The following is an 18,152-nucleotide window of genomic DNA, read 5'->3' as shown; positions in this document are numbered from 1 at the left end:
CAATTTTTAAAATATTAACCCCATGCTACCAACAGAACTAGAGCCAGGTCTCTTCACACACAGGGTTCAGCTTCAGGAATATTTTCAGTTGCTCTCACGATGGTGGATGCTCTCTAAGGTCCTTGGTTGGCTTTGAACTGTGATCCTTAAATCTCAGCCTCTTTAGTAGCTAAGATGATAGGTGTGAGCCACTAGTAGCTGGCCACTGGAGAGATTTTGTTCAACAGCAGCCTGGGAACAATCAGGGAACAAACATGCCAGCATCATATTTTCTCCCTCCCTCTCTCTTTTTTTTTTTTTAGGAGCTCAGTGATGCCCTTGGAATCAGTATTGCTGGAGGAAAAGGAAGTCCCTTAGGAGATATCCCTATATTTATTGCCATGATTCAGGCCAATGGAGTAGCTGCACGTAGCCAGAGGCTTAAAGTAAGTAAGAGGAGACTGGTTGAAAATCCCCACGTGGGGAGAGAACAAGGACCTTACAATATCCGGTACCTTGTTTGAAGGTAGATTTCCAAAAGCCATGGACGACCCATGCTAAGGGCAGAATGCCTAAGAGAAACTTTATACCTGAAATTCCTTAGCTCCCTAGACATATAAAAATGTTACTGTTTGTATCCAAGTTTCTCCATAAAAGAAGAAAATGCAACTCCTTTGCAAAAAAAAAAAAAACCCTTTATTACACTTTTTAGCACCTCATTCTGCCCAAAATTGGTTTTCAGCTCAGAGAGAATTAACCTCAGCATTTCCCCCTAACCAAAAAAAAAAAACAAAAACAAAAAAAAACACATTTTATGATTTTTTCCCCCTATTGCGCCTCAATTTTAACTAAGGTAGAGGAAAAACGGAGGAAATATTTGGCTTCCTCGTTGGAGCTTTATCGAACAGCTAATTTGTACACCTCATTATTCCTGGGGAATGGCTACATAAAACACCACTATTACCAACACACAAAAGTGACCTGCTATGCCTTTTTGTAATCAAATCTGACTCCCTTTCTTGCTTCCCTGATTGGTCTGTATGGGAGAAAAGCCATAAAAATTCCTCATGCTTCTGGAAGCAGGCACACACAGTAGACTCACAGCATCCTTGCAAAAGCTACAGTTGGGAAATTGAGCTTCACAAAGAAGTTGAAGCATTCTTCTCAAATTTAATTTTTCTTAATGATAGTGATTTTCACCCACTTTGTTCCTCCAGGTTGGAGATCGGATTGTCAGCATTAACGGGCAGTCTTTGGATGGACTGTCTCACGCCGATGTGGTTAATCTGTTGAAGAATGCCTACGGGCGCATTATCCTACAGGTACTGTGGTGTGCAGAGCCCAGCTGCAGCTGCGTGGGGTAGATAAGTGGCAGGAGGGAGAGATTGAGCAGTCTGGGCATCAGGCATCACTACCCAGCAGGGTGCTGGCTCATGTGAATTATGAAACCTGAAAGCAAGACATTATTATTTTTATTCAGAAATTCTTTAATGCCACCCAGACAGGCAGTGAGCATGATTATATGAAAGGATCAAAGGGGAGAAAAATTACTCTTTGCTTTGCATGATAAATCAAGAAGGTTTTTTTTTTTAAACTTTTCAGTGTTCCTTTTATAAATCCAAGTTTGTCAGGGGTAGAAAATAATTTCCTTTCTTAGGACTAAAGACTGTTTCTTCCTGTCCCTTTCAAGGAAGAAAACAATACAAAGTGCTTTTTGTCACTAGCATAAATGATTGCCTACCCTGAAACTCAATGCATCGTAGTCATCAATTATGGCAGACAATTATTGATCAGCTGTGGTCCCTCTTGTATTGTCCAGAGATACAGAGAGATAGACCAGGAAGAAAAGCAAAGGGTACTTTTTTTCCCCTCTCCAGCTTCTACCCTCCACGTGTCTCTGAGACTCTGCTGGGTATGAGTGGGTATCTTACTGGCAGTGCTTTTCAGTAATGAGTGGCTCCCCAAAATGAAGAGTTATAATCATACTGCTACAGGGGGGTAGTCTAAAATGGTTTATAGTAAAAAGAGTAACAGCCACAGTCAGCCACTCAGATAATTTTAGTTTTAGAATAAGAGGTCTATATTGAAATAGCCCTAATTTGGGAGACACAATTTACAGTGCTTAACATCCCAGTAGTCTAGATTCAGAGTGACAAAATTAGACATTTTAAAAAGGTAAGTGATAACCTGGAGGCATAGCTCAGATGATAGAGCACCTGTGTAGCAAGTTCAAGGCCCTGAGTTCAAAACCCAAGTACCATTAAAAACAAAAACAGGTGTGGCTTTCATTGTGTACCAGGGGAATCATAACACTGCCAGTGGTTTTACCAGAGTTTACCAAATCTTATTAACTGAGTCTCAAGTTTCTACTAGACACAAACCAAAACACTGTGTGGACAGGCCAGATTGTGCTTTCCTTCAACTCCTGGCCCCCAGTTTTTTGGAAACTCACATGCCTACTTACTTCACATTCTCCTCCCAATACCCACAAACTTTAGCTTTCTGTTTGCTAGGCTTGCCTGTCCTTCGAATTATGCTGGCCCCTAGAGGCTCTGGATGAAATTGCAACTCCAGTTCAGAGCAGCTGCATGCACAGAGGTCATGGCTTCAGAGAAAAGTAGGACTAGAAAGAGGCTTTCTCTTGTCGATATCTGATATTGCTGCTCCTTTCACAGCTGATATATTGGTTCAGCTCCATCTCTCCACAAAGAAATAAACAGACACGGGGCTGGGAAGGTGGCTTAGTGGTAGAGCGCTTGCCTTGCATGCATGAGGCCCTGGGTTCGATTCCTCAGCACCACATAAGCAAAAAGAAAAAAGCCAGAAGTGGCGCTGTGGCTCAAGTGGTAGAGCGCTAGCCTTGAGCTGAAGAGCTGAGGAACAGCGCCCAGGCCCAGAGTTCAGGCCCCATGACCGGACCCAAAAAAAAAAAAAAAAAGAAATAGACACAATTTGGGATGAGAGTTTAGCTCAGAAGTTGGGCTTACAGCATCCAGGCACTAGTGGCTCACACCTACAGTCCTACTCAGGCAGCTGAGGTCTAAGGATCATGGTTTGAAGCCAGCCCAGGCAGGAAAGTCTGTGAGACTCTCATCTCCAGTGAATCAGCAAAAATCTGGAAGTGGAACTGTGACTCAAGTAGTAGAGTGCTAGCCTTGAGTGAAAGAGCTGAGGGACAGCTTACTGTACTCATGTACAAAGTCCTCCATTGGATTCCCAAAATCAGCTTCCCAGAAAGATACAACTTCAAAGAATAACATTAATTGAAATTGAAAAGTATCTTAAATGAATGAGCTCATGCTCTCCTGTGCAGAATTAGCACTCCATTTCAACCAAATTGCCACTATTAACATGGGGTAGGGGAGCTTCTCATAATAAATAACAAATATGCTTTTGATTGGTTTCAAATAAAAAGTACTCAAGAAGAGTCAGTAATCAGTTCTGCCTCTAATCTGTTAGTCTTTATGTAATTTATTAAACAGGCTCTTGCAATCTAGTCCAAACTAGACTTGAATTCACCATCAGCTTTTTTAGCACTGAGATTTTAGGATTACATGTATGCCATCGGCCATCACACCTGGCTTACTGCTAACCTAATTTTAAATGAGTTCTTTATTTTTCCTATTTCTATATTTTCAAAAGAAAATTGTTGTGTGTGTGTGTGTGCGCGTGTGCGTGTGTGTGTGTGTGTGTGTGTGTGTGTGTGTGTGTGTGTGTGTGTGTGTGTGTGTACCAGAACCAGAGCTTGAAATCAGTGCCTAGCATTTTCACTATAGTTTGGCTTTCTTGCTCACAGCTGACATCCTACCACTTGAACCATGCGTCCAGTTCAGCATTTTTGGTTAACTGGAAATGAAATCTTACAGACTTCTGTGGGGGCTGATTTCTAACCCCACTTGTCCAGATCTCAGTCTCATATGTAGATAGGATTACAGGCAGGAGCCACTAGCACCTGGCTGAGAAAATATTTGAGTTTAAAATGTTCTCTTTCGTGAATCATATTACTTAGCATTTATATTTTTTTTCACTTGTGCTATAAGAAGATTAATGGAAGGGGGCCAGGTATAGCGATTCATGCCTATATTCCCAGCTTCTTCACATGTGAAGATAGGAGGACTGAAATCCTAGGCAAACAAACACACAAACAAAAATACACTGGCCAAAAAGAAAATACACACACACAACACACGCACAGCAAGACCTATCTGAAAAATACTAAAAGCATAAAAGGAATATGGTTCAAGTGGTAGAGTACTTACCTAGCAAGCAGGAACCCCTGAGCTCAAGTCCTAATACTGAGAAAAGAATTAATAATACTAGACTACTTTGAGGCCATATTTGTAGTCTTCACACTTAGGGGCATGGAGCACATGCCTAAAAGCTGTAGCCACAAAAGAGGAAATTCTGATGTCCTGTAGCAGGGGCCTTCCAGCCACTGCTTGTGTTTGTTTTCACAAAAGCAATGTGCATGGGGCAGTACCAGCCACGCAGTTGCCATGGCTGACCTGTCACTAGATGATTGCTTTTATGTCCGCTAAGCTGGCCACTGGACAAGTCAAAGAGAAGGTCAGATGTGTCTGAGAATATGGAAAGACTTTCTGTGAGTGTCTTACACCTGTGCATGTGGCACAGAGGGATGAAGACTGCAAATGGAGAAGGAAAGGGGTCTAAATTGCTAACTCTGGCTATCAGAAGGAGATAATTATACTCTTCAAGTCTGATTGTTGCTTATTGCCAGTTGTGGATTAGACATCTGAGACTGATATGTGGCTGAGACTGATATTGCTAACTGTTCCCAATTCTATTTGCTTCAGTAGTTTGTTTTGCTCATTTCTTAGTGTCTGTGGAATTACGAGGCAATCAGTTTTTAACAAAATCCTACAATCTATATGCTCTACTATTTTTTTTTTGAACTCTGGGCCTGGGCACTGCCCCTCAGTTTTTCAGCTCAAGGCTAGTGCCCTACCACTTGAGCCACAGCGCCACATCCAGCCTTTTCTGCTTATGTGGTGCTGAGGAATTGAACCCAGGGCCTCATGCATGCAAGGCAAGCGCTCTACCACTGAGCCACCTTCCCAGCCCTTGAGTGGCTTTTTTTAAACAATTTCTTTTTTCAGATGGGAATTTCAATATGTAGCTCAGGTTGGCCTCAAATTTTGTCTTTGCCTCAGCCTCCTGAGTGCTAGGATTTATAGGTATATACTCAACTAAGTACTATACCACACCCAGCTAACCTTATAAGCCAAGAGGGTCTAGTTTTGGAGGTCCTGAAGAACCAGGCTCAGCAACTTGCCCCAACAAAACTGGAGATAAGTGTTGCTGAGTACAGGAGAAGGAATGGATGTCTTCTGCTTGGCCTCCCAGGGAAAACAGAAGCAAGGCTGTCTTGGAACTTTCTGAAGTGGTTTGGGGGTTGTATGGGGAGAGGACAGGAGCAAGAGTCAAAAGGGTTTGCATAGCTAGCCATCTCAATCAGGTGGTGTTCTGGTTGATCATTATCCCGAGGCTGGTTACGCAGAGTTTTATCTGTGTCAAGGAAACAGCTGGTGTGGGCAGCAGCTTTGATTGACTTCACAGGATGTTTATCTGTCAGACCTGTGATCCTGGAATCCAAGCAACTCAGGGAGTGCATGACTCAGGAGGAGGCACAAGTAAGAAAGGCAAGGTGAAGCTAATTCAGAGACTGAACCTTCCTTTAGGTTTAAGAAAATGAGTGCCGATTTCTAGATGCTCTTCTGGTGGTCTGCTGCAGGACATGGAAAAGCTGGTGTCGATACTCTGTTGATGTCTTTGGAAATTTTTTCAAGATTTTCAAAATCCCTAAACTGTTCTTATCTTAGTGGCTTCAGCCTTGAAGGAAAAACTAGACAAACACTCCTTCAGTGATGAATGTGTCTACGTGCACAGCTGGGCAGGGATCTGACCCAAAGTTGAAGGCAGCAAAGGGGGCAGATGCAAATGAAGGCTGAAGGCTGAGTTGCCAAGATTATATCAACATTTAGTTACCCTTCAGGCATCTGCTGGCCCAAGAGAAGGGTCAGTGCTGTGACCAGAGTGCCTTGATCCAGCAGTACCACAGATACAGATATTATGGTGCAGGAGTCAAATCTTTATAGTCGCTGGGAAGGTGGCTCAGTGGTAGAGGGCTTGCCTCACATGCATGAGGCCCTGGGTTTGATTCCTCAGCACCACATAAACAGAAAAAGCCGGAAGTGGCACTGTGGCTCAAGTGGTAGAGCACTAGCCTTGAGCTGAAGAGCTGAGGGACAGTGCCCAAGCCCAGAGTTCAAGCCCCACATCCAACCAAAAAAAAAATATATGTGTGTGTGTGTGTGTATATACATACATACATACATATATATATATATATATATATAAATATTCCACACAGAGAAGTGATTACATTTCAAAAATGGAAAAATCAAGAACTATAAGTTACTATATAAAAATCTGGATGAATGTTCTAGAGGAAACAGCTGAAAAGGTTACAAAATGATTTTAGGGAGAAACTAATAGGAGAGAGGAGCAGTGAATCTCTAAATATTCTAGAATGATTTTGACCTTTGAAAATCATTGTTTAAAGCTAAAATAAAAAAGGAAAAAATTGAGCTGGGTACTGGTGGCTCACACCTCTAATCCTACCTACTCAGTTCAAAGCCAGCCCAGGCAGGAAAGTCTATGTGTGACTCTTGTCTCCAATTAGCCACCAAAAAGCACCAGATTTTTGTGTCCAGGCCCAGAGTTCAAGCCCCAGTACTGGCACAAAAAAATCCATGTATGAATATAATGAAGGAAATGGCTTGTGAATTCTTAACTTTGGCTCCACAGTAAATTCCCTGCCTTGATGCTGTGCAGGTTCTCAGTTCCATGTAGACCGAAAGAGATTTCAGATATGTGGAAGAAAATACGGGGCATCTTAGGGATAGTGGCTATACTTTATTTAAAGCTCTTCATCTACAGACTCATCATTGGCAGTAACAGCAGCAACAGCCCCTCATCCAGCGGCTGTAGACTTGCTTAAAACAACAGTACATACCACAACAACCGACTACCAAAATGGAAGCCCCCACTCCCAGAACAACAAGTAGCCAATGCCAGGAAACCAAGTTGGCCCACCATATTTGTAAGGGCAGCCCAGTAAGCTGCTGGATGCTGGTTCCCTCCTGAGAATGTGATAGAGCAGAGCTAACATTGGAGTGATTGCCGGGGATGTAAACACAACACTCAGTCCCCAACTGAGTGCACATACCTCCCTGGGCCGCAGTGAGCAAATCTAGGGCCATGCGTTTTTGCAACACTACTTTTTGAGGTTGATCCCCTGCTTCATTCAAGGCAGACGGGGCCTGGTGCGTGTGGTTTAATGCTCTGGCAGTGTATGAGGTCAAGGCAGTCACCTTCTTTTCTACATTGATGTTCGAGTCTTGAAGCATAAATAGGCCCAGTGGCCTATTCTGCATTTCATATCGAACCGAGGCTGGGAGATACGGCCGGCCCCAAGTACATCTACCTACCCAATTCTGAGGCCGGTACGGCCACCCATAGTTACCACACACCCACAGTGTACCCCAAGGTACAGGCAGCATTGCCTTCTCTGAGCCCTCCCTGTCTGCAATCACCCGATCACAGAAGGACAGTGGCACCCATCCCACTGGTTCCGTGCCGTTAAGGCGTTCTACACAAATTGGGAACGTGGTGGTGAATTTCACAGCCTCTGCTAATAACCAAGGGTCTCCATCCTTTGCCGTGGACCCTATCGAGGGCATTGCGTGGTCAGGATGCTCTCTGACTGCTGACAGGAGAAACCCTTTGGTGTCCTTCCACTCTGCTGAGCCAGGGAAAGTCTCCATCAGCCAAGTCCAGTTGGCCAGAGTCATGGGCTGGATACACCACGGAAGGCCCTTCGAAGCACTCACTGGCAGTTCCGTGCACACCCAACAAGAGGACACATTTGCCACAGCTGCATAGGTACGGGCCCAGTCAATCACAGTATTGGCCTGTAAGATCCTTCAGGGTTAGAAAGAAAGAGAGGTCATGGGTTCCCATAAAGGCAAATCTCTACCATCCTGTACCATATGTACTACATTCTTATCACTGGACAATGTGATTTCAGCAAGTGAGGGCTTTCCGGGTCTTCTAGCAAGAGTATGTTGGTCCTTGGGTTCAGGGTGTACTAGTAGTAGAGAGCCAAAATGGGCCATAAAGATAAAGCAAAACGTCTCTGTAAGACTCATGACCCAAGTGGGATACTATTGGCTCAAGCCTATAATCTTTGCTATTTAGGAGACTGAGATCTGAGAATTGCAGTTCGAAGCCAGCCCTGGCAGAAAATTCTGCAAGACAGTTATTTCCAATTCACCAGCAAAGTAAAGATATGGAGGTGTCAAATGGTAGAATGCCAGCCTTGAGTGAAAAAGCAGAGCGACAGTGCAAAGGCTCTGAGTTCAAGCCCTCCAGGACTGGCACAAAGAAACAACTTGGAAAACAGCTTGTCATGTAGGGGCCCAAGTTCCTGTTCACTAAGAGAGTGGCTTTCAAGTTCATTTCTAAACCCTTCCCCCAGGGGGATATCTACATTACGTGTGGGTCACTTTAACCTTCCAGGGCTATGAGCATGTGGCCCTATGGCTGCTGAATATACCCTCTGGGGCTAGTAGCAAAGCATTACCTTGCCTCTCAAAGCCAGGGTTTAAAAGGATATCTTACGTTGTTATCTGCCGCTGGATGGGGGCTGTAGTATGATGCAACATGGCCTCTTTGGAGCCCAGCCTTCCTTTTGGCTTAGGGATCTGATCACCGGCTATGGCCACCGTGTCCACCGATTCAGGAGCTGGGGACCAGGTATGTAGTGACCCCATTCCTGCTGCTTGGTAGCAGTGAGGTACATACAATTTCTATTTGGTGTGCAGCCGCTTCACCCAGTCATACAGTGAAATTTGTCCCCACTCAGAGCTGCCCACATAAAGCAGTTAACATGTTGTGAGCTCAGAGAATAGCTCTCTAGGCAGCAATTTGACAAGGGAAAAGCAGGCAATTCAGTAGCCATATCCAGAGCCCAAGTACATATCTAGTACCATCCATTAGAAGGGGCCTGCCCGACATAACCTCCCTGCCAGCTAGTCAGGGGAAGGCACGCTGCATACTGTGCTACCATTCTACAAGGATGCTTGTATGAGCATGCAGTACATTTTGGGTAGGCCTGCTGTAAGGGCCTCCCAAGGAATATGCATTCCCCAGGTTTTCACAGTGACCACACAGTCCCTACTCCAGCATAGAGAAGCATAACCATGCAGCTAAGTTAGTAGCAGGCAGACACTCTAGCCACTCAACTGTCACCAATGCATCTGCCTCATCATCCCCTGGACTGGCGCTACCATGTGCATCACAGTGATGTCTTTTTTTGGTAGCCCATTCTTCGTAGATTTTTGTCACATGGTCGGTCTCCACAGGGACAGTGTCATACTACCCAACCGTCCCATTTCCAAAGTCAAATATCTGTATACAGCCCAACTACATATAAATTATCAAGGGGCTTCCTCATGGCCACTAGCCAATCAGCCACATGCTGACTACTCTGTCCATCTGGTGTCATCAGCTTGTGTCTGTGGGTAGCTGTACTGCAACACCCATCTAGGGTGCTGTGTTGCATTGGTTAGACCCACCAATGTACTTGGTAACTGAAGGCATTCTGTCCTTACAGGGGGAGACCTCGAGCTCTCTGTTCTCATGGACAGAAGGTGCTGTTTCATTGGCCACAGAATGTATAGGTACCAAAAACTATGCAACCCCTAGAACAGTGGGCTGGTAGAGAAGGCATTTCTCTGCTCCAACTATGTCCCCTAGTTGGTCAATGTGGGGATCTGGACTACTCCAGTATAGTACAAGGCACTTTGGCCCAATTTTGTATCCATCCCATTAGAGTGTAGGTGGCCCTCACTACCACTGTAGCCAATCTTGTCACAGTTTCTATAGTGATCAGGGCCATGTACCCTATTGCCTACTGTTTCTCTACCAGGAAATATCACCTTTCAACTCTTTTCCATGACCAGGGCCAGAAAACATGGGTTGTCTCATCCATAGCTCCCAACTGAACCCATCCTGAGTCATGTAATAGAAGGGTAGGTTTGGATCTATCACTTAGAGGCCTGTGCCTCCTGAATTAGCCTCCTAGCTCTTTGACAAGCCTGTTCTGCCATCAAACACCCTTCCTCAGGCTGGGAATATGGCTTAGTGGTAGAGTGCTTGCCTAGCATGCATGAAGCCCTAGGTTCCATTCCTCAGTACCACATAAACAGCAAAAGCCAGAAGTGGTGCTATGGCTCAAGTGGTAGAGTACTAGCCTTGAGCAAAAGAAGCTCAGGGACAGTGTACAGGCCCTGAGTTCAAGACTCAGGATTGGCAAAAACGAAAACAAAAAAAAAAAACACCCTTTCTCACCAGTGGATACAAGAACAACATGTATGTGGTGGTAGAGACAAATGTTCTCTAGCACCCAAGTAACCCAAGGAAGGCCTGTAACTGGGAGTTGTGGTGGGGCTGGGCAGAGATAGACCTGTGCTTTTATCTATAACTGCTTTGGGCATCATCTTTGTCTTACCTGATCAGACAACACCCAAAAGCTTGACTGACAAGCCAGGCCCTTGAGTCTTGTCGACGTTTAGCGGCCAGCCACATGCTTGCAGGTGTCCTACCAGTGTGGCGTTGATTTCTCTAAATCTGTAAAGGAATCAGAGGTTATCATCAACAGGATGAAATATATGCACAGAGACTCTATTCCCAAGACACCAGCCACCAAACCATGGCTCAAAGTTGCACAATGCAAATAAGACCTGGAACATCCTACTTAAAGCCAAAATGTTCCTGCATCTCTGGGGCCAGGGCAGTGGAGAGAAAGCATTCACCAATGCCAAGACATAGTGGTATGTTCCACAGTGGTTCACTCAGTCCCGCCTGCCACAAGGGAGGGTTGACCGGGCTGTGTGTAGGGTAGGTGATAGCATCCTTCAGCTCACAGATAAGCACTGATGCCTCTTGGTGCCCGTCAGGCAGGTAGTAATCTTTCACTGTCCACCATGGCAGAGGCACTGCATCGTGTGGGTGTTGGGTGTGACCTCATACTGCAGCTCTCACTATCCACATTCCTAGTTAATTCTCCAGCCATGGCCCCTGGAAGACACCAATCTTGCAGCTGTATTCAGATATGAGGGACACATATACTGCATGTGGGGGTAGGGCATCTAATACCTACTAAAAGTGCTTCCACTTGGATAGCTTCATACCCATGAGTCCCAGACACTTTCTCCAGGTTGCCAAAATAAGACTATATTCTCTTCCTTTGTCCACAAAAGCCAGTACTTGTTGGCCATTGGATCCAGTGAATCGCCAATTCTACAGCTTCTGTCCATCACTAGATGGGCACCTCAACCACTGCCCTAATCAAAAACACAGGCAGAGGCCATGTGGTCCTCCAGGCATAGTGTGCATACAGCGGAGAAGACCATCTTGGTGTACTTCTGCTCCGGCTTTATCTGGTTCCATAATTCTAGCAGGTATACCCTGCCTGGTCTGTTCCAACTGTCAAGTTCAGTATATCAGTCACCACGGGGGCCCTGATTGCTGGAGGCTTGACTGGGGCTTCTCCTCCCGCTGCTTGGATCTTTCCATTGCACGCACTCCTCTGTTGACGCTGGATTTCATCTCACCCAAACTTCACAAACATGGTGACCTAATTTATAAAGTGGCCCACATAAGGATCTAAGACAGCCATGAACAACCCAAAGGAGGAGACAGGGGCATTTTACAGTTCCAGGGCCTTCATGCTTGCAGTAAAGTGCTCATTGGGCCCTCCTGTGTTGGATTAAACAGCCAGTCACATGCCCAATTCTTGAAGCACCTGCACCAGCTTAGCACAGGACTGCCATTTATTCCCAGTCTCAGTCTCTGGGACTTCTGCATCAACCAGATTCAAACAGCAGCCTTCACCCGCTCCAACAGTAATTGCCTTGGCCCGTGCCTTTAGCTATTGTGCAGTCTCTGCCAAAGCCAGGAGTATGCAGTGATCCAAGCCAGCTTCTCTCCTTCTGGGGTTCAGGCAACACCACCCGCCCCTAGGAGCATAGCCACAGCAACCATGCACCCAAGGGCTCCCCCTGCTTTTGGCAGAACTGTTCCCCTTTGCCTAGGGCAGGTATGTAGTGAACTGTCACACATGGCTGCCCAGGAGTCTTCTGTGGGAGTGCTTGCTGCTGATGCTTCCTCTTCTGCTACACTGCCAGTCAGCCCTTCAAGTATAGCTGTCACCTTCCTTCTCCAAGTCCACATCTGAAAGTGCAGACCAGGCCCTCCAAACCTCCATTTCCAAGGTCTGCAACACAGCTCCAGCTGCTCATCTCTCAAGGTTCTCAGCTGTGTGCATCTTTTTTTTTTCTTTTTGCCATTACTGGGACTTGAACTCAGGGTCTGGGTGTTGTCCCGGATCTTCTGGATTTGGGGTGGTTAATTGGAATAAGAGGCTCACTGACTTTTCCTACCCCAGCTGATTCAGAACTGCAGTCCTCAGATCTCAGCCTCCTGAGTAGCTAGGGTTTATAGTCATGAGCTACTGGTGCCTGGCTCCATGCTAACTCTGGTCCAGTTAGCAGCTGCTTTGCAGGTGGGCCCCATCCTTCAGATGGGGCTCCATCATCTGGAACTCACAGGGCTCCCATCCATCCCTTCCCATCTCCACCCAGGATGGCAGAACCTCCACCACAAAGTACCACGTGCTCCCTTCCAGCTGCCCTTTCATCAAGCCTCGGGCAACACTGTCCTGCGCTGAGTTCTGCCAGCTACGCCAGGTTCTCAGCTCCAGCTAGACTGAAACGAGATTCAGGATGCAATAGGGATAATGGTCATGCTTTATTCAAAGCTCATCATTTGCAGTAATAGCAGCAACAGCAGCAGTAGCTACATCCTCCCCCATTCAGAAGTGAGGCATACCTTCGTGTTCCTGTCAAGGCTTCGAAGCTCTGCAAAGCTTTAAGCAAAGAGCTCAAGAATTTTGGGGTTATTGTTATTATTGTTGATTGCTTTTTTTTGGCAGAGTTAGCATTGGAACTCAACTTCATGCTGGCTAGGCTGGCACTTTACCACTTAAGCTACGCATCCAGCTCCGGTGCCAACTTTTTATTTATTTATTTTTTTTGCAGTCCTCTCTCTTCTCTGGAAACTATTTGATTCTTCTTGATTCTGCAGGACATAATGATTCTTGAATACAATCCCTAGGGACCATGCAATAAAGACATGTGCCTCAGTATGCAAGTAGGACCATTTATTGAACCCGCAGTTTTCTATTATTGAACAGAAAGTTCCAGTGGACCTTCGCTGTTTATCCTGAGTTATTCAATGCCACAGTAGCCAAAGCACCAGCGAGTGCCTCACATGAAATATTTTCTTGGGGGGAATGGTTCGAGAGACAGACACGGTTGAAGGACATACAAGTTAGAAAAGGAGCCCTGTGGGAGGGGGCGACGCTGGGAGGGGGAAACACGGAGTGTGGAGAGAGTGCGGTGGGAGGGGGGAACACAGCCTGGGTGGGAAGAGGGGTAGGAGGAGGAAACACCCACCGAGGAGTGAGCGCAGTGAGAGGGGGGAACACAGACCAAGGAGGAAGGGCAGAGGGAGGGGGGAACATGCTTATTGGTTCTTCTTCCACTGATGCCAAAGTCTCTGATGCTTCCTCGGGCCCGGGGGACAAGGCTGCATCTCCATCCTCGATGCCACACATCTGCCCTTTCTGGAGCAGAGAGGTCTCCTCCTTGGGTGGGTGCATCACCCTCTCCTTGGTCTCCTTACGTGAGTCTCCCCCTCCTCTTCCTTGGCTTCCTTCCTCTTGCTTCAAGCCACTGTCTGCTCTGCCTCAGGTGGGTAAACTATGAAATTCTTGATCATCACAAGGGTTGGGGAGGATGTGAGGAAAGAAAGTACTTTTATTAAAAACCGGGTGAGAATTTTGTTGTTGTTGTTAAGCTACTCCTGGAGCTTGAACTCAGAGCTTTTGCACTCAAGGCTAGTGTGTTATACCACTCGAGCTATGCTCTACTTCTGGCTTGTTGCTGGTTAATTGGAGATAAGAAAATCATGGGCTTTTCTGCCCAGGCTGGCTTCAACCCAAGATCCTCAGCTCTCAGCTTCTTGAGTAGCTAGGATGATGGGTATGAGCCACCAGTGCCCAGCTTCTGGTGCGAATTTAAAATGGTGCAACCATTGGGCAATTGTAGCTAGGATGATTATGTTATGAGCCACCAGTGCCCAGCTTCTGGTGTGAATTTAAAATGGTGCAACCATTGGGCAATTTCAGCAAGTTCGATGAAATGTAACACATGCACACCCACCACCACAAGCAGTTGCAGGTTTAGTACCTACAGCAACACTACCCTTAAGAAGGAGAGGCACAAAACTTCAAGGACCTGCAGGGTTTTGTTCTGTTTTATTTTTCACTGGGCTGGTGTTGAGCAGAAAGGACATCAGTCACCTTTCCCACCCGCCACCTTCCTCTGGGAGAACTTGCTGGTCCACATGATGCAGAACAACCAGACCACACATCTTAGGATAAAGTCAGGTACCCCAAACACCACAGCGCTTGAACTACCGTGACATCCATACCTATTGTTAGTAAGAGCCATGCAGCCCCTGTGCCCTTCCTAAAAGGGACCTCCGCCCTCCAACTTCTCCACTTCCACTGTAAGTGCCTCATCTGCTACCCACAATAGATGACATGGAGCACAAGCCAAGCACAGGGCATCCCTCTTCCTCTTCTCAGAGCCTCAAAGGTGGAGGTGATGTTCAAGACTTACTTTAAAAAGAAAGAAAAAAATAAATCTGGCACGATGTGATTCCCAGTTCTGGGAAAGCTGAGGCTAGAGGGTTGAAAGTTCAAGAGCAGCCTGGGCTGCATAAGGAGACCCTGCTTCAACGTTTTGCAAAACTGAGATCTTCAAAAGACACATACCCTTCCTCTCTGCCTATTTGGCCTTCCTTTCCCTCCCCAGAGCACATGCAGATGCCAAGACTCACCTCCAGGTCCTGCAGTCCCAGGTATGATGGTGGAGGAGAGTGTCAGAAGCTGGGCTCAGTCTGGACTGGGAGCTGCACTTCGGGGCTAGACTTGTAGAGCACTGACCACACCCCCAGGAGATCTTATCCTGCTTTTCACGAGCCAGGCCCCAGGGAAGGCTTGGATGCTTTCACAAGCCAGGCCCCAGGGAAGGTTTAACTGCTGCCCAGCAAAGAACTTGCTCTTAAAGGAGGCTGCGGGCCGCCGCTGTAGGTATGTGAAGTCCTCCTGACGATGACAGACCTGTGCCTTCCCTGTACCCCCGCACAACACCACCACTGGGAATTCAACTTCCTGTTTCCCATTCAGCCTCTTGGGCCCCATTCTTGCAAATATCACTGGAGTCTGGACAGCTCCTAGGATCCAGGGTAGGTCTCTAGGATTGAAAGTTTGTCATCTGTAGTTGAGCGCTAGTAGAGACACAAGAAAATTGGGGAGGGATGTGATCTCATATTTTCCAGCTGGATGATAAAATTTGATTTTTACTGAAGTAGAACTATCTGATGAGTATGACTGGATTGTGCCTGGGGATTCTTGCTAGATCTGCTGTTATAACTGTGCTCATCCTATAAACCCTGCTAACTGAAACCAAGGCACCACATACAATTAAAAAGTATAGGATTTTGGATGAGACATGGCTTAAGTAGTGAGGCACTCGCCTAGTTAAGTCTGAGGCCTGAGGTCAACCTTCCTAGTGCACAAGAAAAAGCAAAGAGTACAAGACTCTCGGTTGGGAATGTAGCCCAGTGGTAAAGGGGTATCTAGCATGTAGAACTAAGTAATTATGTGTGTGTCCACACACATGTGATTCTAGGGTAAAATATATGTATACATGTATGTGTATATGGTTCTAGAGTGAAATATACGTGTGGTTGCAGAATGAACGCTAGCTTTGGGTATGAATCATGGCTTCAACCTCTTCCCATCTCTGTGACCTGGGGTCAATCCTAAATGCTCTGGCTTCTGGCTCTCATTTGTAATGCCCATGCTTATCTCATAGGAGATAATAATAACTAATAGGCCAGAGTGCCTAGCATAAAGTGTGAGTTTATATTCAGTAGTGCTGTTGTTAAGTGGAATAAGCAGCAAATAAAGGAAGGAGCAGGTTGCCATCCAATTTTGGCATTTGAACATACTTTAGAAAGATAACTTAAAAACATTTTTTTTGGTCAGTTTTAAGGCATGAACTTAGGGCCTGAGTGCTGTTCCTGAGCTCTTTTGCTCAAGGCTAGTGCTCTACCACTTTGAATCACAATGCCCCTTCTGGTTTTCTGGTGTTTAACTGGAGAGAAGAGTCTTACAGACTTTCCTGCCTGGACTGGCTTTGAACTGTGATCCTCAGATCTCAGCCTTCTGAGTAGTGAGGGTTACAGGCATGAGCCACTGGTGCCCAGCTTGTGCCATTCCATTTTAAGATCTACTTGTTACCAGAGTTGGGGCCAAATCCCCAGTGCCAAGGAGTCCTAAGGTCAGCCACCCATCCTAGAAAGCCAAAGCAAAAAGATGAGCAGTGGTGAAAGCAGGAAAGTGGCTTGCTTAACAGTTTGATCACAAGAAGCAGCAGAGGTCTACTGACCTACATACAATCAATACTTGAAATATTTACAGACCGCAGTGTTCTGTCAGCAAGGACTGCAGGTTTCTGTGGTAATCGTCCAGGTTGTCTGGGTCTGGCCATGCTTTGGTTGATCCTAACCTTGGCTCTTATCTCGAGATCAGCCATGAGGAGCTGGGATCATACCAAGATAGTCTGTTGAGAAACAACCCTCTGTAGTTTCTTTCAGATGTTCATCATTCAGGACTGTTTTTCTTGAGATCCAAGGTTACTGTAGGGAAGAAAGAGGCTGGCAAACTCAGAAGAAATGAAACAAGGTAAACTCAGAAACATATGGGTTAGCCAGGTCACTCATGGGACCTCTCAAACCCCCAATGTCAAGCCATCATTCCATTTCAGTGAGTGTGAATCCAAAGATGGGGCCCTGCTACACCACCTTAATTGTCACATTTGGTTTTTTTCTCCTTAAAAGACTCGTGGACTCTGGCTCTGGAAATTCTGAAAGTGAAACCTTATAGACTCGCTATTGCTCATGAAAGTTTTAGATGGAGTCCTTCACTCTACAACTCCTTATTATTAAGCAGTTGTTACATGCCTGCCATTAGCACTGTGTGGATGAGAAATGGTCCTTGGGCTCATGGATCCACAGTCCCACAAACACAAACCATCCCAGTTTATGAGAAAATGCTGGGGTCCTATGGGGGAAAAAAACTGACTAAATTAATTTAGACAAGGCTGGTCAAAGAAGGTTGTCGTATGAAAGAGAGCTATGATCCCAGTCAGCTGATGCCAGGCTGACTGATTTGGGTGGGGACTTGAGTGAAGAGATCTCTAGAAAGCAGAGGAGAGTGGAAAGGCATAAATGAGATTCAATGATTGGATTTTTATGTGCTTGGAATTTCATCCCAAATACAAAGTTTTAAGCAGGAGCGTGTCATTTACTTATTGTGCATTTGAAAAGGTAATTGATGATTCAGGAGAAGATGAGTAAGGATTCCAATTGATAGCTTCTTGATGATGGTGGAATGAATTATAGTGATCATTAGTAAATGAAAAGCAAACAGATTGCAGAAGAATGTTGTAGGTAAAATCTAGGACTTGAGCTGTGCGCCAGTGGCTCATGCCTGAAATCCTAGCTACTCAGTAGACTGTGATATGACATTTCCTCCTTAAGTCATTTATCTTAAATATCCCCCAATTCATTCAGTAGTTTTTCATGGAATATTTCCTGAAGATCTACTACTTGCATGTAGCAGCGTTTTCCCCAGGATAGGATGTGTCCCAAATTCCTAAATGTGTTCTGATCCATCCTGAGGCAGGCCTTCTGCATTTCTACATGTACAAATTCATCAATTTAGAGAGTTAGGCAGCTGCGCCCTCTGTTGGTGCATTCTGAAACTACAGCTACATCTATTCCTTTTCTAAATGAAGTTACTCAAGTCCTCAAGAGTCCTTGTACAATGAAGTGTCGCCATCAGCCTTCTGAATCCCTGGGGTCTGTGTCCTTAGATTCAACCAACCATAGAC

At 45.7% G+C, this 18,152-nt stretch overlaps 1 protein-coding gene across 1 annotated transcript in view; it reads left to right on the top strand.

Annotated features, from left to right (window-relative positions):
- Positions 1–18,152, top strand: part of Inadl (InaD-like (Drosophila)) — a 291,743-nt gene that overhangs the window by 260,021 nt on the left and 13,570 nt on the right. The window contains exons 39-40 of the mRNA XM_013022201.1: positions 303–425; positions 1,197–1,301. Coding sequence (XP_012877655.1) covers positions 303–425; positions 1,197–1,301 — 228 coding nt within the window. The remainder of the gene's footprint in view (positions 1–302; positions 426–1,196; positions 1,302–18,152) is intronic.

The sequence above is a fragment of the Dipodomys ordii genome, unplaced genomic scaffold (assembly GCF_000151885.1).
Source record: "Dipodomys ordii isolate 6190 unplaced genomic scaffold, Dord_2.0 Scaffold61, whole genome shotgun sequence".
Lineage (NCBI taxonomy): Eukaryota > Metazoa > Chordata > Mammalia > Rodentia > Heteromyidae > Dipodomys > Dipodomys ordii.
The sequence above is the reverse complement of the archived record's forward strand: the minus strand, read 5'-3'. Positions and strand labels throughout refer to the sequence as shown.